This window comes from Choloepus didactylus, chromosome 10 (assembly GCF_015220235.1).
Source record: "Choloepus didactylus isolate mChoDid1 chromosome 10, mChoDid1.pri, whole genome shotgun sequence".
Taxonomy (NCBI): Eukaryota; Metazoa; Chordata; class Mammalia; order Pilosa; family Megalonychidae; genus Choloepus; species Choloepus didactylus.
The window spans coordinates 47939191-47966096 of NC_051316.1; the positions used below are offsets into that span (position 1 = coordinate 47939191).

The following is a 26906-nucleotide window of genomic DNA, read 5'->3' on the forward strand; positions in this document are numbered from 1 at the left end:
GCAAGTCCAAACCTCCCAGAATATTTCCAATAGTGATACTCCATTTTCAGGAAATCAGGTGTCCTTTTAAAAATAGAAAATCAAAATTGGCCAACAAAGTTGTTTAAATAAATAGCTTACATACAGTTTCCTTCATTTATCTGTTCAAACACTAATGATTGTGCCACAGCAGTACACCAGACCCTGGGCTTCATCAAGGTGAAGAGGCAAGGCAGATACAAACTTTGCCTTGATGTATTATATATGGTCTGGAATATAGACATTAGAACAAATAATTACAGTTGTGTTGTATGTTATGCTAGAAGGACCTAACCTTATTTAGGAATCAAGGGAAGTCACCCTAAGGAGGTAATAGACTTCGGTGAATAAGGGAGAGTTGGATACAAGAAGAGATAAGGAAAGAAGAGAGTTCATGGTAAGAAAACCATGTCCAAAAACCAAAACATGACAAATTATGGCCTAAATGGAAAACTTAAAGCAGTCTTAGGTGGGAGGCAATGAGATGTAGGCAGGGAGATGGTCAGGGACCAGTTATACAGGGCCTTTCAGGCCAGGTTACTGACTTGTGGTTTTACATTTAGGGAAGTGACATGATTAATAGATCCCTCTGCCTGCAGAGAGAATGGCTAGAAAAGGGGGAAGAGATGGCATAGAAAGGCAAGTTAGGAAGCAAATGCCCTTGGTGAGAAGAGAAATGACAGTCACTTGGATCAGAGTGGTAGCATGTAATGGAGAGCAGTGAAAATATTTGGAAGGTATTTAGGAATAAAATATACAAGACCTGGAGACAGAAAATGTTAGGTGTGAAGGAGAGGAAAGAGTCAAGAATGATGCCCAGGGTTCTAGCTTGCCTAGTTGGATAGATGTGGTGACTTTTTCTAATGCAGTAAATACAGGAGGAGGAGGTTTGGAATAGCAGTGGGACAAAGAAAGGCTTGAAAGGGACGATAGTGTGCCTAGCTCTGATTTTGAACTGCTCTAAAATTTCTGACTGGACATGTCAAATAGGCAGCTGAAGATAAGGGCTTGGAACTGATAAAGAGATAAAGATTTGAGAGTCATAGAAATAAATGGGACCATATATACCTGTGGCACTCAAACTTTTCTGATGAAGATCTATAATAAGAAAGATATTTTACATAATATACACACACTCAGAACAGAAACAAAAGCTATCCAGGTCAATTCTTACCCTTATCGTGTGTGATGTTCTATGATGCTCTGCACTTTTTCAATGCTCATAACAACCGTCTATGTTGATTTAATAATCTTAAATAATAAATTGCTATTTATAGTTTGAAAAGTTTAATTTAGAGAATACAAAACCAGAAGAAAAGAAGGTCCAAAATAGTGCCCTAAGGTATTACATAACTTAGGGAGTAAACTAGAGGAGTTGTGCCTACAATAAAAGACAGAAGGGAACCGACAGAGATGCGTGAAAAGGACCCAAGGGCCAGCAAGGTCTCTCCTTATACTTAAAAAAAAAATACATCACCTCTGAGGATCATATCCTCACAAAATAACATCCAAAGCCAAGAAAGGGCAGGCCTTCCCCTTGGGCCCCTTTAAAAGAGCAAGGGTGTTCTTCCTAAAGGCCTCCAACAACTTTCCCTTTTATCTCACTGACCAATGTTCATCAGACACCATCCAAACCAATCACTGGCAAAAGGAACAGAATTATCTTGGTTATTATGGGTTAATTAACATTCTCACCCAGAGTGACTGCAAAGTGGTTACTCTCCTTAAGCAAACGTGAAACCCTGAACATCAGGGCTGGAAAAGCAAGGAAGGGGCTCCGAGAAACTGTTTCCTAGACTCCTTTCTACTTAAAGAGCAGGAGAGGGACCATCACCACTGGGACCTCTTGGGAGCTGCTTAGAGGTACAAAATTTCACACACCACCCAGACTCACTGAATCAGAACCTGCTTGTTCATGAGATCTCCACTGATTCATACTGACATACAGATGGAGAAGCACTGGCCTGGACCACCAGCAGCGTATGCCATACTGCCTTACATTGCCCTTTTCTCTATCCTCTTCCTGTCTCACTTATTATTCTGTCACAAAGCCCAGAGTGCCAAACATGCTTTGCAAGGTTTTTCTTAACTTACTCTAACAGGTCTTTTTATTTTCTGCAGAAGGAGGCAGAACAGGGTTTTAGTATAAACTCAGCAACCTTCCAGTTGTGACCATCCTGGGCCTTTTGTATTCTCCCTTCAGATCTCTAGTTCCTACATGGACTGTCTAGACCAGAGCCAACTTAATGTCACTTGGTTGCTGTAAAGTTCTATATTCTTTAACAGCCCTAGGAAGGCTTTTGCTTATTGTTTTTAGTATAGCCCTTTTCACCAAGTCCACAAGACTGCAATCGCTATATCAGGAGTTCTACATGCAGGGACTATGAGGTAATTCTCTCCCCCACATCCCAAGCAAATATCAAGCAATGGGCCAAGCTCTCATTTAGTGTGTTCTCTCCAGTGTTGGAGGCTCTGAGACTCTAAGAGATGCACGGAGGGCCTAGAAAAGTTTCAGAGAAGAACAAAAAATTAGCTAACAGATTGGAAGACCAAATCTAGGAGGAAATGTCAAAGGAATTAATATATCTTAGATTGGAGAATTAAACAGGAAGAATCAGATGATGTATTTTGAGCTTCACCCAGCAGATCTATTTGAATTTCTTTTCTCTCTTTCTTTAAAAAAAAAATCAGGTGTGGGTACTAAGAAAATTTGATAATCATGAAAAGATAAACATATAATGCCTTTCTTAGCTTTCTTCCTACACAGTCATTCATTCATTAACATTTATTGATTGCTCTCTACACAGTAGGTACTCTGTGCTCTGACAGTCTTGTCATTTTATTCTAATTGGCATGAGAACATATTTTTCTAAGAAACGTATATATTTCAAGATAGAACACTAACGTATTTGAGAAATCTCTGATATAGTTCTGGAAAAGGTACTGGAATGTGGCAAACTCAATATAAAAGGCACTGCTTCCTTATATGGCTTTCAAACTTCTATGGTGTGTCCCCAAATGACTTTTACAGTCTCTTATTTCATCACTTGCCTCAACCCATCTGCCTTTCCTGTCCTATCACTCTACCCGTTTTTGCCTAAACATGCCATACCCTTTCATGAGAATCCCTTATTCTGAATGCTTTCTCCTAAAATATCCTTCCGCACTTAGAAACCTGTCAAGTTTTTAAGGTTCAACTGTAATTTCCTCTGCAAAGGCTTTTGTGATCTGATCATTTAAAATTAATCATTCTTTCTTCCGTGCTCCTATAAAATGATGCTTACACAGCAATTTAGGACTTACTCTCTCTTGTGTTGCTTGTTTGTATGTCTCCTGGTAAGTTTTCTAAGTCCAAGGCTATGCCTTATTCTTTGTGCTCCCCCAGAACTTAGCTTCATGCCTGATGACGGAGAATTTAATGCTGTTCACCAAATATTTCTGGCTTTGAGAGTCTTCTGTGCCTAGAATAGACTGGCCCCTTTGGGTGATTGGGGACAAGTGACCAATTATTGCTAATGAGCATAAGCCAAGTGATATGTAACATTTTGGGGCCAAAATTTTATTTGTCAATGCAAGACCCTTCAGCATCATCTTTTCTCTCTGCTACTATGACTTGTTCCAGATAACAGCTATTACCTCAGCTGGGTCGTAAAGTGAGGATAATGACAACATACAGCAGAGCCCCAGCTGATCCCTAATGGACACACAGAATGAACAAGAAATAAAGTGATGTTATTTAAAGCCACTGAGAGCTGGAGTTGTTTGCTACAAAGCAAAGCCTAGTCTACCCTGATTGACACACTTGGCAAATGGTGGGTACTCAGTCAATACTGTTAAGTCTATTATTTTTTAATTTAAATTCATTAGACTAGATTTAGGGCTGTGCCCCTGGGATTGTGGGTAAGGACAGCCCAGAGGGGACCCTTGAGACCAAATGAAGGTTATAAAAAAATTCCTTTAGAAGCAGCAATTAATAATGTTATCATCAATTATAAATTCAGGATGTAAAATTGCCAACCTTTAACTCAGCAGTCAAGAGAGGCACTGTGATGTCAGACAAAGAGTGTAGGATCAAGAGGCAGTTAGCTGTGGGTTTGCAAACTGGCTCTAGATGACCTTGGGAAGGTCACTGATCCTCTCAGAACTCAGAGTCTTCCAATCTCAACTGGGGATTATAATATCTACCCTGTAAAATTGTTGAGAAAATTAAAGATAGTAAATGAAAAGTACCTGGCACATGGTGGTACTCATAAATTATTATGAAGATTTATTTAGATGTATTGTTCACCTCAGACCAGCTAAAATGTGAGAAATGTGATGTTCTAGTTTGCTAATGCTGCCGCAATGCAAAATACCAGAAATAGATTGGCTTTTATAAAAGGGGGTTTATTTGGTTACACAGTTACAGTCTTAAGGCCATAAAGTGTCCAAGGTAACACAACAGCAATTGGGTACCTTCACTGGAGGACGGCCAATGGCATCTGGAAAACCTCTGTTAGATAGGAAGGCACGTGGCTGGCATCTGCTCCAAAGTTCTGCTTTCCAAATGGCTTTCTCTCAGGAAGTTCCTCTCTAGGCTGCAGTTCCTCAAAAATGTCACTCTTACTTGCACTTGGGGTATTTGTCCTCTCTCAGCTTCTCCGGAGCAAGAGTTTGCTTTCAACAGCCGTCTTCAAACTGTCTCTCATCTGCAGCTCCTGTGCTTTCTTCAAAGTGTCCCTCTTGGCTGAAGCTCCTCTTCAAAACATCACTCACAGCTGCACTGCGTTCCCTCTGCCCGTCAGCTCATTTATATGGCTCCACTGATCAAGGCCCACCCTGAATGGGTGGGGCCATGCCTCTATGGAAATATTTCATCAGTGTTGGGTGGGTCACAACTCCATGGAAATCTAATCAGCACCAAAACGTCTGCCCCACAAGACTGCGTCAAAGAATATGGCTTTTTCTGGGGGACATAATACATTCAAACTGGCACATGTGAGAAACTATATTTCACTTTAAACCAAGGTACTCACTGCTACCCTTTCCTATAAATCAGAAGCCCTTTGTCCCCTCCATCCTTCTTTCGCCCATTTTTCAAAATTAAATAAATAAATTTGTGCCCCTGTTGGTTTTTTTAAAAAATCTTATGAGACCACTATATGTGAAAATATAATAATTTACATTTAAATCCTACTTTCTCATTCAGAGAAAGGAATACTGTTAATGAATTAAGAGCCCGCACGCACACACACACCAGTGCTAGAGAACACTGAAACACATTAAATAAACAGATTCATTGAAAACAGGAAAAAGAAAAAAATAAGACCCAGGATTTGTCTTTCTGCTTTTATGGATAGAAAATGGGAATCATATGATTTTGAGGCACTCAAATTTACTTTTTAAAAATGAGTCTGGGTTTAAGAAATTTTTAGAGGATGATAAATCTCCTATGTGAATTTAATGCTGTACTGTGCCTTTGTGTTTGGATTTCAAACAACACCTTTAAGAAAAGGTTTCTAATAATTTTAACATCATGCTATCCTGATAGTTGATGATTACTGCCATGGTGTGTTCACGCACTTGATTACACTTCTGGCTGTGAAGAGACATAACTTCAGTTCCTCTTCTGAAAGAGAGAAAGTGACTTGTTTTCTGAGGCAGTAAATAGCAACTTGGGTAGATCAATACCATCTTTATACTCTTATTAAACCTGGAACTTAGAAACACATCCTCTCAGAAATATTTTATACATATTGCAGTATGTGTTGACAGGAACATTGGGTTCCAAAAATAGGTTCTTGTTTCTAGAGCTTTAATAAGAGGGAGGAAAATGGCAACATCCATATATCCCAACCTAATTAAGGATTCACTTCCGTAATAGCAGCCAAAAAGTAGGTGAGAGGATGAAAATCAAAAGATGGGATTTTTTTATACAGTCTTCTCGTCTCCCCAAATCAACTTCTCCTGGCTTCACTACCCAACTCCTAAGTCTCTGTCTTGGTCCTCACCTAATCAACTGAAAAAAAAAAAAAAAAACAGATTGAATCAGGAACACTTATAGAGCTACTACATGCCAGACATTTCATTTTAGGTCTTAAGGATCTAAAAAGCCAACATTTTCTGTCTTCAACAACCTTATCATTTAGTGGGAAAGAAATAAAAGAAAAATAATAATTATTCTCCAGTATTATGAATCCCATAAAATGCTTACAAAATATGCAATCATTAAAAATATTATTTTCAAAAAGTATTTGTGGACCTAGTAAAAAAAAGCCAAACTACAAAACTATGTATACAGTGAGATCCTAATTTTGCACATTATATCCACTCACTCTTTATACAGTTAGGAAAACATTTGGGATCAAATTGGCAGAAAGCACATACCCATCTGCTTCCTCTTCTTCCCTTAATTCTACTGAAACGCCAAACAAGAAAAATTACATTCAGAGATCTGAAACGTTGAAGAGTTCCTGCAACACGGAATTGGATTAACAGAGAAATAAAAGCAGAAAGAAAAAAGAAGCCAAAAGATACCAACTGCAAAGGTAAGAGAGTTTGGTACACTAAAGTTCCAGAGGTACTTGAAGCACAGGGTTAACCAATACAGTGGGGGGAGGAGACCTTGTCAATAATTATCTGGTCAATAAATTAGAGGACTGCATCATGAATTGCTGGGCCTGTCACAGTCCTCTTGTCTCCCTCATATGCTGAAGTTCTGGCAATATGACTTTTGGTTTTAACATGGTGTTTGCTCCATGTAAAAAGTCTCAGTAATTGCTTTAAACAGCTGTTAGGTAAATGAGTCAAAGATGGCCTCTGTGTAGTGGCTTAACTACTGAAAATTGGCTCAGCTTTGCTAAGAGATGCTTCTGTACTGCTTGGTCCCCACCCCACCCCCTACCCCCACTTCCCCTGGAATGGACCTCCTCAGTTAGCAGGTATCCTCATGGAACAGGCCTAAGGCTTTCACACTGTTGGTGGGTGCTACCTGGTGGGAACCAGTTAATCTTCCCCATCATTCGGGTGGTAAATGCCCTGTAGTACATGCTGAGTCAAGGCATAGAAGGTCTAAGATCTGTCACAGCTGACTTAATTAAAGGAGTACTGATTCCTGCCACTCGCCTTTCAATTCCCTGGTATGGCCTGTGCTCAAAGCTGCTACTAAGGAGAGGAGGCTAACTGTAGACTACAGAGAGGTAAACAAGACAGTTCCCTTTATAAAAGCACCTCTGCCAAGCATCATCACCTTAAAGGATGATGCTCAAAACAACATGGGGAGAGGGTTTGTAGTTACAGATTTGGCTAGCATGTTCTGTTTAGTTAAAATTTCACAGGAGAGTCGAGCACAATTTACCTTCACCTTTGAGGGCCAATAGTACACACCCTTCCCCAGCTGCCTACAGGGTACTTCAATAGCCCTGCAATTGCACATGGGCTTTGCTGACAGGACCTGATGCCTGCCCTGCACTTCCACCAGCAACTCGGCAAGGGTATTCTACTGAGGACATCCTAGCCTAGATAAACAAAAGGAGGCTGTTACTTTGGCTCTCCTACTAGTGCCTAGGGACGAGACTTACAATTAGAAGTTTCCACCATCTCCAAATTTTGTTTCCTGGAGCCTCTGGACCAAATGGACAGGTAAACACCTACCCATGGGCTTTTGGTATAAGAAGTTCCCAGATAAGCCCAAATTCACCACTAAGGAGCCAACTCCCAGCAGTAAACTGGACACTTACAAATACTGAAGCCCTTACTGGAAGAGAGAAATTACCCCATGAACTGAGTTGCCTTTTATGCCCTGGGGAATAGAAAAGGTTCCCTGTAAAACTGGTTTGGCAACAAAGATCTCCTTATTAAAATGGAAATGGTATCTACAGGACTGAGCAAAATCTGGCCCTATTGGAGAATGGAAAATTCCGTGAGGAAATAGCCACATACCCTACCACTGAGGTTAATTTGCCAACCCCCTCAGAAATGCCTCCACCTCTTGCTCAAGGAGAACCGGAAGGAGGATGGTCAGCACTTTCTAAACAAGAAAAGCAATGGTCTGTCTTTACCAATGGAGCGAGCATAGGGTATAAGAGAGCCAGACAATGGACAGCAGCAGCCTAGCACATCTATTCAAACCCTTCAATTCCCTATGAGGAATAAGTCAAAGTGCCCAGTGGACTGAGCTGCATGTGATACTTCCAGCAGTAAAGGGGGGAAGGGTGGCACTGCTGGCATCTGCTGTTAAATATCATACAACGCACAGGGCAGTCCCCACAACAAAGAATCATCTAGCTCCAAATGTCAATAGGGCTAAGGCTGAGAAACCCTGAGCTAGTGGAAGCCCCTTTAAGTTGGCTCCTATATCTCTTAGGCATAACCCCAAGAGTCTTTGCCAGCGTCCTTCCTTTTTGGTTAGATCTTAAGTCCCAGGTTCTAGGTCTCCTGTCTGAGACCTACAATCAGCCATTTTTGCCAAGATACTTCATTTCTTTTGGTGGGAAATATTATCTAGAGACCACAATCTGGGTACTATAAGTGCTCATTGCTACTGGGTTGTCACTGCTTTTAAAAGCCTTTTCAGGACTAATTTATATCAGAAGTAGCAAAATAACTAATGAATTCATAATGATGTTTAATTCAAATTGAAGTTTATACAGATTTTTCTTTGATTTTATTTGCATCTCCTCTTACGCTGAAAATCTTGGTCCATACTGACATTAACATGCTCAGTTTATTTTACAGTAATGGTTTGAAAATAATAGCCAATATTATTACTAACAATAAGATGACTGATTTTTTTTTTTAGAATTTACTTGTAGTTTTTTTTAAACCTTAGATCCTCCCCACTAAGACAAAATATTGCATCTTAATTTTAGTTAACATAATTTTTTTCTTTATGGTATGACACCAACTTGTTGGAGAGTTAGGTTCCTTTCCTTTGTTTTTTCAAATGGCTTTTTCTGTTTAATTTTGTTATGCAAAAACATGTACAGGACTCTAATAAAACTTTTTAAGCATTTATCACAACCTTTTAATTTTATAATTAACATTAAAAACTCTCTCAATAAAAGCAACCCAATATTTTCAATTGATCATGTGAAAGATATTTAGGAGCCATCTTGCATCCATTTTTGTTTCACACCTCACATGCAATCCGTCAGCCCATCTGCCATCAACGTCTTCAGTATCTCCAAAATCAGACCAGTTGTTTCTCACCATTCGCAATGCTAGCATCCTGGTCCAAACCACCATTATTTTCACATATACTGTTGTAGTAGCTTTTAATCTTTTTTTTTTTTTCCTGATACCACTCTACATAACAAGGAAAGCTATCCTTTAGAAATATACAATGGATCATGTCACTGCTTTGCTCAAACCCCCCCAATATCTTCCATCTCTCTAGAAATAAAAGTCAAAGTCTTGATAATGAGCTGCACAACAGAACTATTTTTAAAAGGCACATTCAGTAAAGTCTACCTTCCAACTCGGTCTCTTTTACCGTTGCCTCTGTTTCGTTTTTGAAAACAGAGGCACGAACATTGTCCCCCACCCCCCCTTTTTTTTTCAGCTGACACCCGTCACTTTATTAGTGGAAGGACTCACCTTGGTCTGGGAGTGGAAAGGCTGGGAAGGACAGAACCAGCACCGTCTTGGGGAATCTTCCCGGGTATTAGTCCCATGCACACTTAGAGGAAACACCGTCATCGATGAAACGCCCACCTCCCACACACACACCTCACTGAAGGACAGCGCTGCGACAGGGGCGCCGTATGCACAGCTGGGGCCCTGAGACAGCAGGGCCTCTGTGTCGGCTCAATGTCCACGGTTGGGAATCGGCCACTGAACCTGCACTGAGCACATTGTCGGGGCAACCAAGAACCTCTCGAAATTCCAGGCGACGTCGTGGCGGCACACGGGAAGACAGGTGATGAGCTTGGGGTGTGTCGTGAGGCAGGGGCATCTTCGCTGGACGCGGGCAACACTGCCCGCTGGAAGGCCAAGAGCTAGTGTGCCTGTGCGCCATTCACCTCACACAGCTGGAAGAGCGTGAAGTTGGGCCTGCACCCGCCTCCCGGTGCAACGGATTTGGGAGAACTCAGCATCTCTTTGTTCTTGGCAGACTCCTGAAGCCCGAACTGGTTGTGCGGGAAGCCGAGCACAACCAGACCCAGGGGCCCGAGGCGCCGCGGCATCTCAGAGCGACGCCAGACCCATGATGCACAGCCCCCTTCTTCAGCAGCGCAGCAAGCCCAGAATCACAGCTTATTACCTTCCGGGTCAGATGATGCACCGAAAAAGGCGGGGAGCTCCCCGGCGCCGGGGTGAACTCCCCGAGTGGAGCGGCGTGCGTGACGCACGTGACGTGCGTGGTGCACGCGATGCGCGTGGTACCGAGGCGTGAAAGTCTGAGTGGTGCCGGGTGAACCTTGGAAACAGAGCCGCTCTTCTGTTCATCTTTCTACGCTGCGAACACTGTTTTAATTTTGCCTTTTATCAGTATGTCTTGGGGCTCATTGAATATAGACATTGTAAAATAATACGGTACTCATTCCTTTTTGCAGTTTTATAACATTGTTATGTGGGTGTGCCTTTGTTTTTTCAATTGGTTCCTTAGTCAGGGAGATTTTAGTATATCCAGTCTTTTATTACAAATAGTGCTGTCACAATGAATAGTTCTGTGCATATATAATTTTGTACTTTTGCCAGTGTCTCTTTGGAATAGATTTCCAGAAGTGTTATTGCTGGTTCAGAAGGGAAATGCAAATGTAATTTTGAGAGATTTCATATTCCCACGGGCAACACATGAGAGTACCTTTTCCCTACAACCTTGCCAACAGACTTGTCATAACTTTTGTCAGACTTTTAGATATTTGCCAGTTTTGTTGATGATAAATTGTATTTTAGTGTAATTTTAATTGTTGTTTCTGTTTACAATGATGTTGAACATCTTTTCATTATTTAAGGGCTATTAACATTGTTTCTATCATTTAACTGTTCATATCTTTTGTTTATTTTAATATTAGGTAAAAATATTTATTATTTGGAAATGAATGACAATGGAAGCTTGCCATCAAAACCTGTGGGATTTGAGTCAAAGTGACACAATAGAAGAAAATGTGTATCCCTAATTGTATTTATTAAAAAACAATTAAGATTGAAAATAAATTAGGCATTCTTTCTGAAGATACTAGAAAAAGAATGATAAAAACAACCTTTAAAAGTAGACTGAAGGACTTACTAAAGATAAAAGGAGAAGTTGACAAAATATACGACTAATAAAGCAAAACAAAACCATTAAAAATGCACAAAGGCCTGAATAGTAAACCAAAACCTGGCTCTTGGAAAAGACTAGTACATGAGCCTGTAGCTTTGAAAAGACTTAAGAGTGCTTTGGCTGGTGTGCTCCAGAAAAAGGAGTAAAAACACTCATAACAATGCTAAGAATTGGAAAGGTAACAGACCTAGAGTCAGAGGTTATTTAAAAACTGAATACTACATATGTATATTCGAAGCAAGAAAATTGGTAGGTAAATAGATGGAATGTTTTCTAGGAAATTTTAAATTACAAAAATGGATTCAAAATGAAAAGAAAACCTTAATTAGAAGAATTTGAAAAATAATCAAAATTTACCCATAAAAAATGGTGCTAAGGATGTTTTGCTTCTGCTTAGGATGCAGAAACCTGGAAAGGGCATTGCTGTCACTCTAAAACAAGAAAAATCCTGAAAATTACAAAACCATAACTTTTCCTGAGTTCATCAGAGACTAACCAAGTAGTCTGAAATCTAAGGAAAGACAAGTCCCTCCAAGAAAGCTGGGAAATAGCTACTGGCTCAACTGTGACGGCATAGGCAGAAGCAGGTAAGAAGAATTTAGCTAAAATTTGTGATGAATTGTTAAATGCCAAATGTAGGCAAACATGAGAGTTGCAGACACTGGGCAGTTTGCACTCTCTTCTAGGCTTTTCTGCATGACCTCCACCAAGAATTAATGAGAAAGATTGGAGTCAGGTTGGAGTCAGAACGACGAAGCCTCCTTGGTAGAGGTGGCCCAGGCGTGGAAGAGGGGATGGCTGCTGCTACGGGAAAGTGTCAGAACGCCACCAGGACCCTGTTAAGCAGCTGGGGTAAGGTCAGCAAACCCTGTTGTCCCAGGTCACAGGTGAAACCCCTTGAGCTAGGAAGAGGGCAAAAAAAAAAAATCCCTTTACTTCTAGGCTAGAGTCAAGAAACCATCAGGAGCCTGGACCATTACAGGCCACTAGTGCTGGGGGAGTGGGAGGCCCACTGAGAAAGCCCCCACACTCCAAGACCCAGGATTTCAGGGCCTGCCTAACACTGAGGTGGCCCAGGGCAACAGAGAAACCCCTTGCCTCCACCACCCAGCTAGCAAGCATCAAGTAACAAGCAATAGCCACCTGTAGCTGAGGTAAAGAAGAGAATGTGAAGCAAGAGACCTTGTAAGGTGAAAGTACACAGTGAAGGCCTGAAGCTGAGGGTGGAGGACCAACATTGAGATAAACCCTCCAACCTTCACCCTAAACACAGATTAACAGTAGTGCACCCAAGATAACCATAGTAATGACAAAACCCAAACTCGGTTCCAATTCCCACTGGACTGACTCAGTCCTTCTCACTGAAGGCTGAACACTGGAAGACGAGTGCTGTTTCCAGGCATAAATGCTAGTTATCTCAGTCTCTACTGTCCTACCCAAGATATCTGGCATTCATTCAAAATGAGATGCAAAAGAGTTCGGAGAAAAAGAGCCTCCAGTAGATTTGTGAGTTCTTCCAAATCTTTCTGGAACATGTAATTGTGCTATCATTTAAGCTATTCAAGAGTATTAAAAATGGGAGTCAGGGGTGGAGAGAAGATCAATATTAATGAAAATTTCATGAGGTAGGACACGGAATCCACTTCGGAAATTAAGACAAAATTTTGCCCCAACCCGAGGCTTCCACTGTAATCAGAAGTGACCACAGGAATATGTTTCAGTTTTCCAAGGGTCCACAAAGAAATTAAATCTGTTCTGGCTTGTTTGTGTATTAAAACAGAAGGTGAGCCTTCTCTAGAACAGAATCTGTCTTCTTGTATGATCCATAAACATGACCCAATTTCCTCAGCAAAACTTTACTTACAGAAACAGGCAGCCAGCCCAAGAGCTGCAGTTTGCCAATTTAATTTTTTACAACATGGCTTTAAAATATTTATCTAGATTACTAAGATTCTTGGCACCCCCTTAAATTCTGCACTCCAGCTGAGTGCCTCCTGGGCTCCAGCCTGGCCGTGGCCTTGCTCAGAGTCCTCGGGCCTGGACACTTACTGGGTTCCTTCCAGAATGAGTGTGAGCCCTGCCTGTTGCTCTAACATTGCCCTATCCTATATGGCCCTGTATCTTCTGAGGAGCTATTTGTTGTCTGCCAACCCAACATTGCTTTCATTTACATCTCCCTGAGTGAGGGAAGGGCAAAGGAGAGGTGGGAGGAAAAGCTCAAAAGCTAAGGAAACGAGGAAGGAGGAGGAAGTGGCCATGCTCAGTGAACCCTCAAGTGTGAAAGGCTAATCCAGAAATCACTCACTGATCACCACCGTGAAATCAGCCTGGGGTGACATCTGTTACGCATGTAACTCACCTTCTCCACCTCTTGCTTCCTACAGCGAAGTGACCTGAAGTCTGGCCACTCTGCTTCAGACCTTGGCCCTATGCCTCTCGTATGCCAAAGCCTCTGCACACCATTAGCTTCCTTCCAAAGTCCCCATCTACTTCTCATTCAGACCAAAACGTGTTTCCTGTTTTCAAGAGAAGGGTATTGGCCCGTGCTCCCAGTAAACAAAAACTCGAGTGCATAGGGCTGTCAGAATTTCTGAGGTATTTACTTATTGCACAGACCAGTTTGAAAGAGAAGTGAGGCTTCAGGGGGCTCTGACGTGAGCAGGAAGGCCGATTGGAACTCAGTGTTCAGAACAGCCTCCTTGGATCTGTTATGCTCAAAGGAATAGAGTGTTGAAAAAGTGATTATGCTTTAAGATAGTTTGGCTGTCACCCAAATAAAACGTTAATACCTCCTGCCAACAAGTCAGACACTTTTGCTGATGCTGAAATTTTAAGACTAAATTTTAAAAAGCTGGTTTAAAAGTAAGGCATCATTTTCTAAGTGTTTCTCTTGTAAAGGGGATGGGAGTCAGGTAGGAAGGCTTTGGCTTGGCTTCCACTGGGTCCCGTAACTTTTCTCTGTATAGAGTGTGGGCATCTGTCCATCCTCACCACCACCCCCTACTGAGGATGCCCATCTTCCCATCAGTTAACCCCACTTTTAAATGGAGTCAATATTATTGGCCCCTTGCTCCCGTAATCCGGGATGGGTAGTGGCAAGATGGGAAAGAAAAGAAGAGTTGGCTTGGAGTGCAGGCAAGCCCAGCCAGAGGTCAAAGTTCTCTTGAAATTGACCCTTTAAGGCCACTTCTTGGTGTTTGACTGGCTCTTTATTGGTTTCCTTTTTATTTTTCCCCAGTTCTGAGTATTTGGCTTGCTTTTCTGTTATTATAACTGCTGTTTTGCCTGGGTTTCTGCCCTTCAAGTCTGATGAAAAACAGGGAGTTCTTCCTCCACGTCTGTGCTCTCTTACCATCACTGAAACAAGCAGACGTCTCCTTTCATCTTTTTCCCTGAAATATTTTTACTGCTAGTAATAATGGGAAGAGAGGAGATGCCATAACACAAATAGCTGGGAAACCATAAGTAATAAGACTTTTGTAAAACTATAGGTCATTTTCAAGAGAGCAAAGGGAATGATGCTTATAGAGCAGTATACATGTGGTTCAGAACTGAAGCAGTGTCATGGGGGAAAATCACAATTATTTAGTAATTTATATATTTAATGATAATAAACACAAACATAAAAACAACTTCAAAATAAATCTTTCAGTAATATTTCTTAATTTTCGTGAAGGAGATACATGGTTCCCAGGAGTACTCCTTTGTATTTCCATATACCTTTTTTTCCTTTCCCATCTATTCCCTTCATATACTGCAAATTCTCCTGTACCTTTCTCCTTGGTGCCCCACCCCACCACAAATAAACTCCTTAAGTACCCCTAAGCTCAGAAAAATCTTCCTTCTCTCTCTATTATTCCACTCTTGCTGCTCATTATTTTATATAAATTTTATGTAAAGTAACTGAGTCCTTCCATCCTCCTGTCCCCTCCTGGATCTTGGTCTTTCCTACAGAGAAAGACAGACAGAAAGATAGAAAGAAAGAAAGAAAGAAAGAAAGAAAGAAAGAAAGAAAGAAAGAAAGAAAGAAAGAAAGAAAGAAGGTGGGGGGAAGGAAGGAAGGAAAGAAAGAAAGAAAAGCACTGGTCTGGAATGATAGGATGCTCCTCAAAAGGTGGTGGAGGGAAAGAAGCTATTTTGGCAAACTGTGAGGTACTGATGATAGTCATCTTTTCTTTGAACTGAGGAAGGGAAAGCATAGAGTTACTTACTTGTTCATACTGTAGTGTGATCACAGGAACTAGACCTGATCTTTCATAACCTCTAGTTTAATTCACACCCTGGTTTTGGTCCAAAACAAAAATACTGAACTTCATGGGTGAGCAGTTCTCACTGAGAGTGCCAGACCTCCTTAACCTAATACTTCGCAATAGTTCTGGGGCTCCACTATTTACCTGTTTTTGGCACCCACCTCCCAATTGAGAGCAGAGAATCCTTTCAATTGGGAATCCTGAGTTTTCCACAGCTTTCTGGAATTATAGAAGTAATAATAATAACAATAATGATGATGATTATATCTGACTTTGGGGACTGCTCTTTGATTGAATGCCTGTGGCCTTGCTTGCGGGCAGGAAGGGTATGACCTGGTTCACGTATTTTTGTTGAACCAAGAATGGTGACCCATAGTTGAACAATAAGCAAAAATATTTATCCTATGTGTTCACGAGAACACCTGGGATCACATCATTTAGGACCCAACAATGGGAAAGATTCAATCCCAGAATCAGAAGTCATCAGTATCATTATCTTTAATAACCTTCCCTAGAAATTTTCAAGGCTCTTTTATAACCTATCTCTCCAGCACTCTCCTTCCCCTCCTGCTGAAGCTCATCTTCTTGTCGATACCAAAGAAGGAATCAGGAGTTCATCTCATGGAGCTTTCCCTTGGAACTTGTGCAATCTCATAGTTGAGGGGAATAAGGGAGATACATTAAGGGAGGCAAGACAAAAATGTTAAAAACCTTAAAGAAATGCCCTTTTAGTACGGAAAAAGAAAAAGGAAAGGACTCCTTGCCAAACCACAGAGAAGACAGCTGTTCAAGGAATGCTAGTTTCTCTAGCTTTTAGTGGGGTTTAAGAGACCCCCTTTCAACCAAAGGATGGGGGACCTCCCGTCAAATAACTAGGATCAGCCAGAGGGCATATCCTGCTGAGAAGAGCAAAACAGCTACAAGAAGCCACTTCTTCTTGTAGTAGACAATGCTGTGTTTTTAGGTTAATCCTCTGAGGATATTACAGTTATTTCCAATGGTTAATGAATAGCCTCTAAGTGCCTGCTTCATTTAATTGTCCAAAGGCCAGTTGGTCCCAGAGCATATAAAGCTCTGAGATGGCTAATGAAAGCATTCTCCCCAAGCAAGCAGGGAAGCAGGGGATTGGCAAGGTCAACGAGCTGGGTTCTAAAGGAGCAGGGATGCAGAACAGAACTGGCCTGGTTCTCTGTGCCCTTGCTCTCCTGATGGGTTTCCTGGTAATCTGCCTGGGGGCCTTCTTCATTTCCTCAGGCTCGATGTTCAACTGTCAGAGGAACCTGATAGTGGCCTATTTGCTTCTGCCTCTAGGGTTTGTGATCCTTTTGAGTGGAATTTTCTGGAGCACCTACAGCCAGGCAAGTGAAAGCAAAGGGTTGTTCAGCCACGTGCTCCGACAACACCTTGCTCATGGGGACCTGGCCTTGGCCACAGTGGACAGGTATGTGCTGAGCAGCCAGTGGGACTGAGAAAGGCTGGGAATGGGGCTGAGTCGTGGAAAGGCTGAATGCCTTCTAATTCCACTATGGGGCAACTTTTATGTCCCAGGGCTGTTTATCTAGAACTGATGCTTTATTATCAGGATATTACTCTGGGATAATACCAGAGAGTTCCTCTGGCAAAACCATGAAGTAATGGTATTTATCTCAGAGAAACCATTTCCTCCCCCCTGGCAAAAACCCACCTAAGCCAATGTAAGGCCCAACTCTAAAGTGCTTTTGTTATAACATGGGAGCTGTCATTAATTAGAGGTTGGCATTAATTAGATGGTTAGTTATTTCCCACAACCTGGTTACTAGATTATAAGGAAAGCAGGTCCAAGATCAAATGCTGCCACATGTAACAAATTAGCTAGCAGGCAGAAAATCAGCCCTGCACCCAGCTTTCTGTCCTTTTAGGTGTTCTCATCACACTTTGCATGAAAGATTCACTTGAGCAAGGTGAGAATATTCTTAGTTAACCTAATGGTCAGTGTCAGGCAATCTCCTAATTCTTGGCTGAACACAGGACCATTAAGGGCTAAAACCTCAGGTATCATCCGTAAGGTACAAGCTACTAGACTCCATAAATTCTTTGACCCACTTTATGAAAGAGTAGGGAGTGTCCAAAATATTTTAGCTGCTCCACATATTTTGAATAAAAGTAATTCTACCCATTACTGTCCATTTTTTACCTGCATTATGCTAATTAATAAGATACTAATTATAACAACTGAAACCCATTTCCAGTTTTATACTAACTACCAAGACCTCTGGGTTTGATGAAAAATTAAGATAACAGAAGTGATTGTAGAAGATGCTTCTAGAGCGAAGCTTTTTAAACTTTTTTTGACATAAATATTAGTTGACTGCCTTCAGAGTGTGAATTACTAATAAGACTAACCAATTGCTGATAGGTTGTAGCTTAAATTTACTCACACGTGCACAATATTATGCTATCTGTTGAAATACTTCAAAGTGAATTATGGACTTCATGACACCCCAATTTTACTGCTTTTTTCTTCTGCCTCTAATAGATGCTCAATCCACTCAGAATGGCTAGTAAGTTAGACTGGGAAGTTATATTTCCTAGAATCATTTACATTCAAAATGGGTACCCAGGTTGAGGTATCAAAACAAATGAGTCTCCAGTGTTAGAATTCAGGGCACTGCGATGTGAATGGCGGGGGGAAGGGGGATAGGGTGCAGGTTGAAAGAGTGGGGTGGGATAGGCGGCAGCCTTCCTGGAGCCTCTAAAATCATTCCAGGCAAGACCTCACCTTTCTGTCTTCAGTGCCTTTACACATGTGCCCCCTGACACAGCCCTGGCTATTGTGAGTGAAGGCTGAGATTTATGCTGTACAGTAGACAGCTCCTTCAGCTATTTGGCTTTGGGCCTGATAACATTTGGAGTGGAGCTGTGGCTACAAATGGCAGTCCCTTTTCTGTTGTGGTTACGTACCATAAACACTCCCTGTAGGCACTGGAAGGACTGACTCCATAAATACACAACTCAACCAAGCTCAACCTCCTTTCCTCACATCCACCTCATCCCAATCCCATTTATGATGGAGAAGCCAGAAGGACTTAGCAATCAGCAATGTTGGGCAAGGTTACCAATGAGTACATCAGCTCTGGCACAGGTGGCTCCTTCAGCCATGGGCCTCTTGGCACAGAAAGGTCTGTGACTGATGTCTGTGTAAAACTGTCAGTTGAAATAGTTTGAGAAAGAGTATGTATGTATGCTTTCTTTGAAACTAGCTTCTGGGACTTGAAAGAGTGGTGGGAAAGACAGACGATCACATCTGGTATAGTTCAGGGATCTGCATGCAGTTGGTTTTCATTCATTATCTTGCTGGCTGTGAGGATCTTAGACAGAGTTCAGTTGATTAGAAAATGATGTTTGTGAATGGGGACAAGGATGTGAATGGACTAACTAACTGGGTAGGGAAAAGTTCCACAGTCAAGATCCCTCTGTCTTCTAACCCTGACAAGGACTTCACACCCAAAGTCCTTGGTCCCATGAGTGAAAGAGCAAAAGAGAGGGAACAGTTTAGACTAACTGGGAAAAACAGGACTAGAGGCATGCATCCTGTGGTTGTTAAGAGTTCTGCCAGAAAAACAGCACATTAAAAAAAAAAAAATGGTGATTCAGGGAAGAAGCACATCTGTCTCAACATTAATGTTTCTGAACACTTTAACTTAGCACATGAGTTGAGAAAGACAGACATATGCCTCTTTGGCATTAACCATTTAAATAACACATGTATGTTTGTGATGAACTTTGTCCCCCAGGCCAGATTTTTACCCTCCAGCTTATGAAGAGAGCCTTGATGCTGAAAAACAGACCTGCCCTGCAGGGGGACAGGCCTCTGATATTCCTCCACCCCTGTACACAGAGATGGACCTTGAATTCAGAGATGAAAATGAGACCCAACCAGAGGCTCCACCATCCTACAGAGCATCTGTGACTGACAGGGCAGCCACAGCAACGTCTGAGGCTCCTGAGAGGTCAAGCCAAGAATGCTGAGGGCAGGAAACACTCTCAGCACTTGTGACACACCCTCACGGGAATCAGCTGCTAATAATAAACTCAGTCAAGGGACTGTGGGAAAGAAACCATGTCAGTGACCTGCACCGGACCTCGCCTAGGGGATGCTCAGAAGAGGCCAGGGTAGGCTGGGGCCTTGGAAGAGTGTGGTCAGCACTGAGTGTGAGCATTTCGGAGGATCCCACCACGCCCAGCCAGGAGGAGCCTTTGGACTGCAGAGGCGTTGGTGGTGAGCGCTGGGCTCCACAGAGCTGCTTTCTGCTGTCATTCAACTCCGCACCCATCACCTCTGCCCCAAACAGGGAGGCATATATGCTTCATTTACTGTACTTAATAATTACAGGAAAGTACACTGGAAATGAAGGGTCATTGTCGTTTAAATTTTGCATTGCTCAGTGTCTTCACAGTTGGTTTCATAGTTTTGCCCATTTGCCATTTATCAAAGTGACACAGTAATTCATATCCTGGGAGATTTGCTCTTGGAATCCATGAATTTTATTTTATTTTGATTACATCTTTTTTTTTTTTAATCTCTATTTGAAAGGAAAGTGGCTGTAATATTTGCTTTCAAAATTGTTCAAATACAAAATTTTAAATGAGTATTTTTAAATGGACCCTCATACGAGCACATATAGTAAGATTTCTTATAGACCTAAATTGAATAGACAATATACTTAGGAATTCATAATACACAGAATTCAGAAAAAAGAATTTGAACTACCACAAAGATAGCAGTGAATTAGAATTTGATATAAATCTTGAAAAGTTTTTAATATATCTTCTAAATCTTTTTGAAAGATAGGAGACTAGAGTGAAGTACCTTGATCACTGGTAGGAAATTCTTTGTGTCTCAAAATACAGAGGCATACATTTTTAGACTTAGGACATTTATTTTAAAATCCAATGATTACTCCTCAGCTTCATTTCTCTGGGCCTCAGTTTCCTCTTCCATCAAGTGAGGAGTTTATGCTAGGATTAATATTTAACATTTATGGAATGCTTTTTACATGTCAAGCACTGTACTTTTTATGCAGTTTGTTATTTAACCCTCATTCCATCCCAAAGAGTTATTCCCATTTTACAGATACATAAAACAGAGACTTTGGGAAGTTAGTAAACTTGTTCAGTATCACAAAGTTGTTTCCAGGAGGAATAAGAAGGGTCCAGAGTGGGAGAGCAGCCCTTGGTGAATGGGCACAGGAAGTGCCCAGCACAGTCAGAGGGAAGCATACAGATCCTTCAGGAAGGAAAGAAGGAAGAGGGTTGTCAAGATGTGATGAGGGCACCAAGGGACTCTGTGACCTCCTCTTTTCTGAAATTGCTGGAGTGCACAGATTAAATGTGTCCTGCCAAATAAGCAGGAAACCACATGAGAGGAAATCCTGATCTCTTCACACAACGCATGAATTTGAGAATCTGTGATTTGAATGAGTGTCAAGGACGTGACTGGATCAGAAGGTCACTCATCGTCACCTAGTAGCAAGCTGACCATTGATTGGCAAGGCAATTTATTATTCCTCTTTTGTCATCTCTTTCTATCCCTCTACCAAGAGGTTTATCCTGAAACTTTCCTTGGGGCCAGAGCACATTCACCCACCTGAACAAGTTGCATCGCTGCGGTGGTCGTCCAGAGTTTGCATTTGTAATAGATGTTTTTTCCAACTACTGGTGACATATAAAACAAATGTTAATTTTAGTTTACATAGGAAATTGTTTTCATCCCTTTCCCACAATAAATTTTGTACTTAAACTTTCTTTCTTCTTTTTCTTTTTTCTCTCTTTTTTTTTTTTTTTTTTGGTATCAGAAAAACATCACTAGAGGAACATAAGTCAATGTTTTATTCTCATGTGAAACCAACACACCATCCAGATAAATAAGTCTTTTTTTTTTTTTTGCAAACCCAAACATTGTTGATTCAGAAAATAAGCTGGTTAATTTTTTAAAAGAAATATTAATAGGCCCTTACTGATTATTTTTAACGTATGTGCTCTCAATCAAGCATCAAGAGCATGGGTCCTACCCAAAACAAATCCTACTTCTGAGTAGCCCAGCAATTAATACCCCCTGAGCAAGTCAGATAAAAGTGTCCTGTGGTGGTTGATAAATAACACATTGGTCACCTTCTGGAGGATTCACCCAGGGGTAATAGACATTGTATCTCTTCTCCCTCCTCGAGTTTATGATAAAATTAATGGTGATGGATTGGGAGCCATAATTTTGTGAATATTAGGGAGAACACTTAGAATAAGAAAAAGTGGAAAAGGTGGAAACCTCCATTGCCTAGTCTTAAGCAGCCTCTTCTCTCAAATGTGGCCGGTAGGCACACATGTCAAAGGGGAAGAGTTCTCAGACATACTGGCTCTCTGATATTTTAATCTTATAATACCCTCAGAGTAGCGAGTTTAAATACTCAAATCCCCCCACCTCCCAAAAGATCAGCATAAGGTGAATTATAGAGTAAATTATGCTGCATCTTTTCAAGTTCTGAAATGCAGTGTGTACATTTTTTAGCCCTCCACTCAAAAACTCACAAGTGCTTTTACTGACCCACACATCTATCCTTCAAGATTCTACTTGATCACATTGTCTTTGGTGAGTAATCTCCCCAGCCCACCTATGATTCAGGGCATATACTAGATTGTAAAAGACATGGGAAGATAATGAGGACATGGATTTACAATCCATATTTTCACCATATTCTATAAAGTTCCATGACGACCTAGTCTCATTCACACCCTAAGTGGGCTGTCAACTGCAGGAGCTATTTCCACTGATAAGGACTCCAGCTGGTTGGAATGGAACAGGCATTTTGCTAAGCTCTGCTGTCTCAGATAATCTCTTGCTGTTTATAACTGCTGATGGGCCAAAGACTGATTTACTTGTGGTTACATCACTTCCAAAGGCACACAGTTTCTCAGATCCTTCTCTACTCAGGAATGGACATCTCCTCAAAGCAAGTGTCTGGGGTTTCAGTGTCCACATGCTTTGTAAGCACCTGGTGCAGAATCCAGCAACAGAATGGAGTCATCCTGTTAAGTCACTACCAGTTGCCACATGTCCTTTTCAAGTTCCCATACCTGCCATGACTGATGAATCTTGCTGCCACAGTAAGTCCGGGCCTCACTCTGACCCACAGGTGACCAATGAGAAGTCACCACATCATTAACACTGTCACTGCCTGTACTATCTGCAGAGAACACTGGCTCCTTGCAGTCAACTCTTTGCTCAGTGGTGCCACCATGGAACTGTGCATTAATCTGGAGGCTTCCTGTGCAGAAAGCCTTTATAGCATATCCAAGAAATTCAGGTTGCAATGCCATGCAATACTATTTGTCCCACTAATACTATGGATGTAGGCTGCACCTCCAGCCAGGTGCACCTCTGAACACCTGTCAGACTTGACTGGTGATCTCATTTTAATAATGTCCACCTCCCATTTTCAATGACTGCCAATGAACTCAAGAATCAATGGGCAAGGCAAAACAACTTTCTGCCTGACACCTAGTAGGATGTTTAGCATCCTTGGTCCCCTACCACTAAATGCAATTAGTCCTTCCTGGCAGATTTGCACACACATTTCCAAACACCCAATGGGTGTGTGATGGTATTGCATTATATATTACAGCTTGTCATTTTCCTGGAGACTCATGATGTAGTGAATGAGCCCCTCAATATTAGCAGATCACAAAAGTGGCCTTGACAGTTGCCACACTCTATCCACAACCTCTTCTATAACTGATTTCTGTGGTCCCCACAAAATCTTGGACCTCTCAAGTCATTTATCCTTAAGAAAGACTAGTAGCTGGAGTTCCATCTTTAAAAACATAAAGAGCATCATGTGGAGAAGAGCAACTTCCTGTCTTTCACTTTTCCTTAAAATAAGGCAAGACGACAAACATACATAGTTCAACAAGGAAAACTTGGATTTTATGTAAGGCAGAAATAACACCTTGGCAAAACGAATTTGAGAAGGCTGAGAGGGAAGCTGTGTCGTAGAGCCACTGAAGCTGAGAAACAACTCGACAAAAATAGGTGGCTTTGCAGCTGCTTCTTTTCATAGATGGGCCCAAGTGTTCACCCTGCCTGATATTTACAGCCTTATATTCACTTCCATCCCTCCTCCCCCCCATCCAAGCTAACCTCTCAGTAGACCCAAAACAATCCACCTCTCCAGTCATCCTTGCTCTCAACAACTAGTCTTTATTCTTGCTATATTCACCCCTGGTGAAATTATATAAATGGTTACAAATACCATGGATCTCCACTCTTTGGGAGATCCCTCACCTGGCTAGTGTCCTGCCATCAATGAATCAATTGCTTCTCTCCGTGCATTTCCACAGCACGTTGCTTGTGACCCACCACCACATTTATGTCTACCTGATTTTGTGAATGTTTCTCATGCCTCCATTCCCAAATTATAAACCCATAAGAGGAGGAATAATATTTTATATATTTCCCTACAGCTTCTTCTAAAACAGAACTCTGCATAGAGAAGTTACTCAACTAATGTTTGCTGAGTGAATGAATAATGGATAGATGATGTGATGGATGAATACATACCTGGGCTGCTGGACCCACATGATTCCATACTAGAATGAAGAAACAATTTTTAAACAAGGAGTCATTTACATTTTAACTTAAAAATTAGAGATAGTTAAAAATTCAGCAACTTGAGAAAAAATATTTTCATACCTAGAGCTGATTATACCTGAGAATGCAGCTGATTGTCCAGACCATAGCAGAGTTATTTAATGAATGAATAGCTGTGATGTTGTTATGGGACCTCCACTTTAAAGATGATGACAACAAAAACTATAGGACAAATTTTATTCTGGTTCTTTAGAAGCTCATAACTGTTCCTTTAGAATCTTAGCTCAAAGTCACTCTCATTATTTTGAAATGAAGACAGTTATGATGAAAGACTAATTTTTGCTGAGGCCTAAAGGCAGTTTTGAGTGATTCACCTTTCCTGTTCCATTTATTTAATGATTGCCCCAGCCCTTGCAAATGTTCTGAAAGGTATATTCATCAGAATAGGTGAGGATTACTGGAGTTTCTCAAATGGTAAAACAAACAAATAAGCAAAAACCCACAACCCTTAGATAGGTTGAAATAAGGAATTTCTTTTTATTGGCTACTAAATGTCCTAGCAAGTTTCTGACAGAAGCATGGATAGAAAAAAGAAACAAATAACTTACTGGGAACATTTCTTTGCTTGCACTAACCTGGACTGCAGCAATAACTCATTGCTTAACGGTCAAAGTATACCGAGTCATCTCCGCAAATGGCACGATACGATACGTGAATGTGCTGTTCCCAAGGAAGCAAAACATATGCAAACAGCTCCCATGCACCAAGCGATCTGGTTGAAGACAGGCAGAGGCTGCTAGAGCTGCAATATCCTTTTCCCAGGCAAGGAAAGCCATTTGTGACTTTGCTTTCCAGCAGGGGTCCCCATGCTTCCCTCCACTTCACCAGGTCGACAACTGTACCACCAGAAATATGGTACGGTCACTTCATTTTCTCCTTTTACATTACATTCACTCCTTTTACAGCCATGACAAATAATATCTGAACTAGGTCGAAATAAGTAAATTAAAATAGACCCTTACTGGGAGAGTCAAAGAGCTAGTGCACACGGTGGCATTCTGTCTTCCCAGGAGGAATTCATACAAAGTCATGCGTCAATCTGTGGGATGTAATCAAGGAAGGTCCTAAAGAATTTAAAGCATTCGTTTGCAGAGCCCTGTCAAGAAACTGCCTCCTACCTATGTAAGGAATAGCCGAACCTGAAGGAATGCAGCCTACTTAATCATATCATTAAAATAATATTATTTACAAGATCAAAGAGCAAAGCACCCTTTGATATGTTTTGTTGGAAGTGTGCCATTGTGAATTGTAGGAAGCTTTAGAAGATGTGAGAGAAAGTGGCACGGGGTGGAAGGGAATGGGGTAGGGAAGGCTGGGGAGGGTGGGCCATCAGGATTACTACAATTTCCCCCCGTCGTAGAACAAACCAGACCTAGGGTGAAAAGCTAAATCCTCCTCCAAGCTCTGGAGTGTCTTCTGCTTGCCCAGGGACACCTGGAGCTTTGGGTCAGTTTAATTCTGGTACCACTCTCTCCTCTCATTATTTCAGAACCTCTCTCATGTGGCACCAATGATGCACAGATGTTAGGATGAGTTTCCTAGCCCACTTACCCCTTTTCACAAGAGGAGTTTCCTTTATGTGACACAATAAAGATATCAAAAGATAGTGCAGCTTTAACAGACAACTAAAGACCCTGTTACATTTGGAGGAACTGGCCCAAACCAAAATGAGCCAGATACTTTTTTTTCCCCACCCACGCCCCTCCAACAGCAAAATATCTTTTGTTTTTTTCCAAAGTCATAAAAGGCACAAACAGGTAGCAAGAAGGTATCAGTGAAGCGTCTCCCGCCGGTGCTCTCTTTTGGCCCTGCTGAGTGATCTTTCTGCCATTCAAGTGATGACAGTGGGTCCCCTCCGGCCAGTTCTCTCATGAATCTGGGAAATCTTCAGCGCAATGGCTATGAGAGGGCTCAGCACTGCCTAGAAAAGGAGGAAGAAACTGTGAACAACTCAAGTCAGTTACAGGAGGGGGCACTAGGATGGGTGTCTAGTACAAGCATCTGAATTCAAATTCCGATTGGCTGCTTTGGGGCAGAGTCATCACAGGCTGGACACCTTCTCCCTTGGACCTTTATTCTGTCCTCCGTAAGTGAGATTGGAGTGGGCAGGAGGGGGAGGTTGGGAAGGAGAAGATGATCTCCAAAGTCTCATCCAACCCAAGAAGAATAAAAAAAATCAACAATCCAACATGCTTTTCATGAACAGAGCATTGTGAATTAAGTTCAGAAAACCCTATAAAGTCTTCTGCTACACCCATCCACCCACCCATGCTTGCAACTTGAGGATAAAAGCTTTCCTCCTTCTTAAGACCATGAGTCTGAAGAACACACAGTCTTGCTGTTTCAGAAGAGACAGGTCAGCTCTGATCATTTATTCCCATCATGTAACACTGTGTCTCATGTGGCAACTAGTGCTCCTAAGAGAAAATGGAGGGGTTTAGAGGCCCAGGGAACAGATTCTTGGAAGAGCAAAGGACGTGAAGAGGAGTAAGAAACACTCCTTATCTTTTAGCTGCTTGTAATTCATGGGAGTAAAGCGCTGTTTTCCAAAATGTGGAGTGCATACCACTTAAGATGATTTTAATTGGTATGGGAGATTATTTTACTTATAAAATAGTGATAAAGTCAGTCCACTTTCTATTCTTCTTTAACCCTTCTGATTTCATCAAGGAGAAACTGTTTGCTGTCATTCTTTAACACATTAATCAAG

The 26906-nt window shown here is 41.5% G+C and overlaps 2 protein-coding genes and 1 pseudogene across 2 annotated transcripts in view; 1 reads left to right on the plus strand and 2 right to left on the minus strand.

The window, feature by feature from the left end:
- Nucleotides 1-5883: 5883 nt before the first annotated feature.
- Nucleotides 5884-10239, minus strand: LOC119545580 (annotated as a pseudogene).
- Nucleotides 10240-16626: 6387 nt separating this feature from the next.
- On the plus strand, nucleotides 16627-21290 carry TMEM252 (transmembrane protein 252). Its single transcript, XM_037851237.1, has 2 exons — nucleotides 16627-16957; nucleotides 19290-21290. The coding sequence occupies exons 1-2, from the start codon at nucleotides 16680-16682 to the stop codon at nucleotides 19522-19524; spliced, it is 513 nt and encodes a 170-aa protein (XP_037707165.1). The 5' UTR covers nucleotides 16627-16679; the 3' UTR covers nucleotides 19525-21290.
- Nucleotides 21291-24649: 3359 nt separating this feature from the next.
- Nucleotides 24650-26906, minus strand: part of PGM5 (phosphoglucomutase 5) — a 168452-nt gene continuing 166195 nt past the window's right edge. The window contains exon 11 of the mRNA XM_037798108.1: nucleotides 24650-26117. Within this exon, the coding sequence (XP_037654036.1) occupies nucleotides 26028-26117 (90 nt within the window). The 3' untranslated portion in view covers nucleotides 24650-26027. The remainder of the gene's footprint in view (nucleotides 26118-26906) is intronic.

What these genes read in the sequence shown, in the direction of transcription:
- TMEM252 (XM_037851237.1), top strand. Translation starts at nt 16,680, where the DNA reads ATGCAGAACAGAACTGGCCTGGTTCTCTGTGCCCTTGCTCTCCTGATG. An exon ending in GCCTTGGCCACAGTGGACAG is followed by an intron (nt 16,958 to 19,289) that starts GTATGTGCTGAG and finishes TTTGTCCCCCAG; the next exon opens with GCCAGATTTTTACCCTCCAG.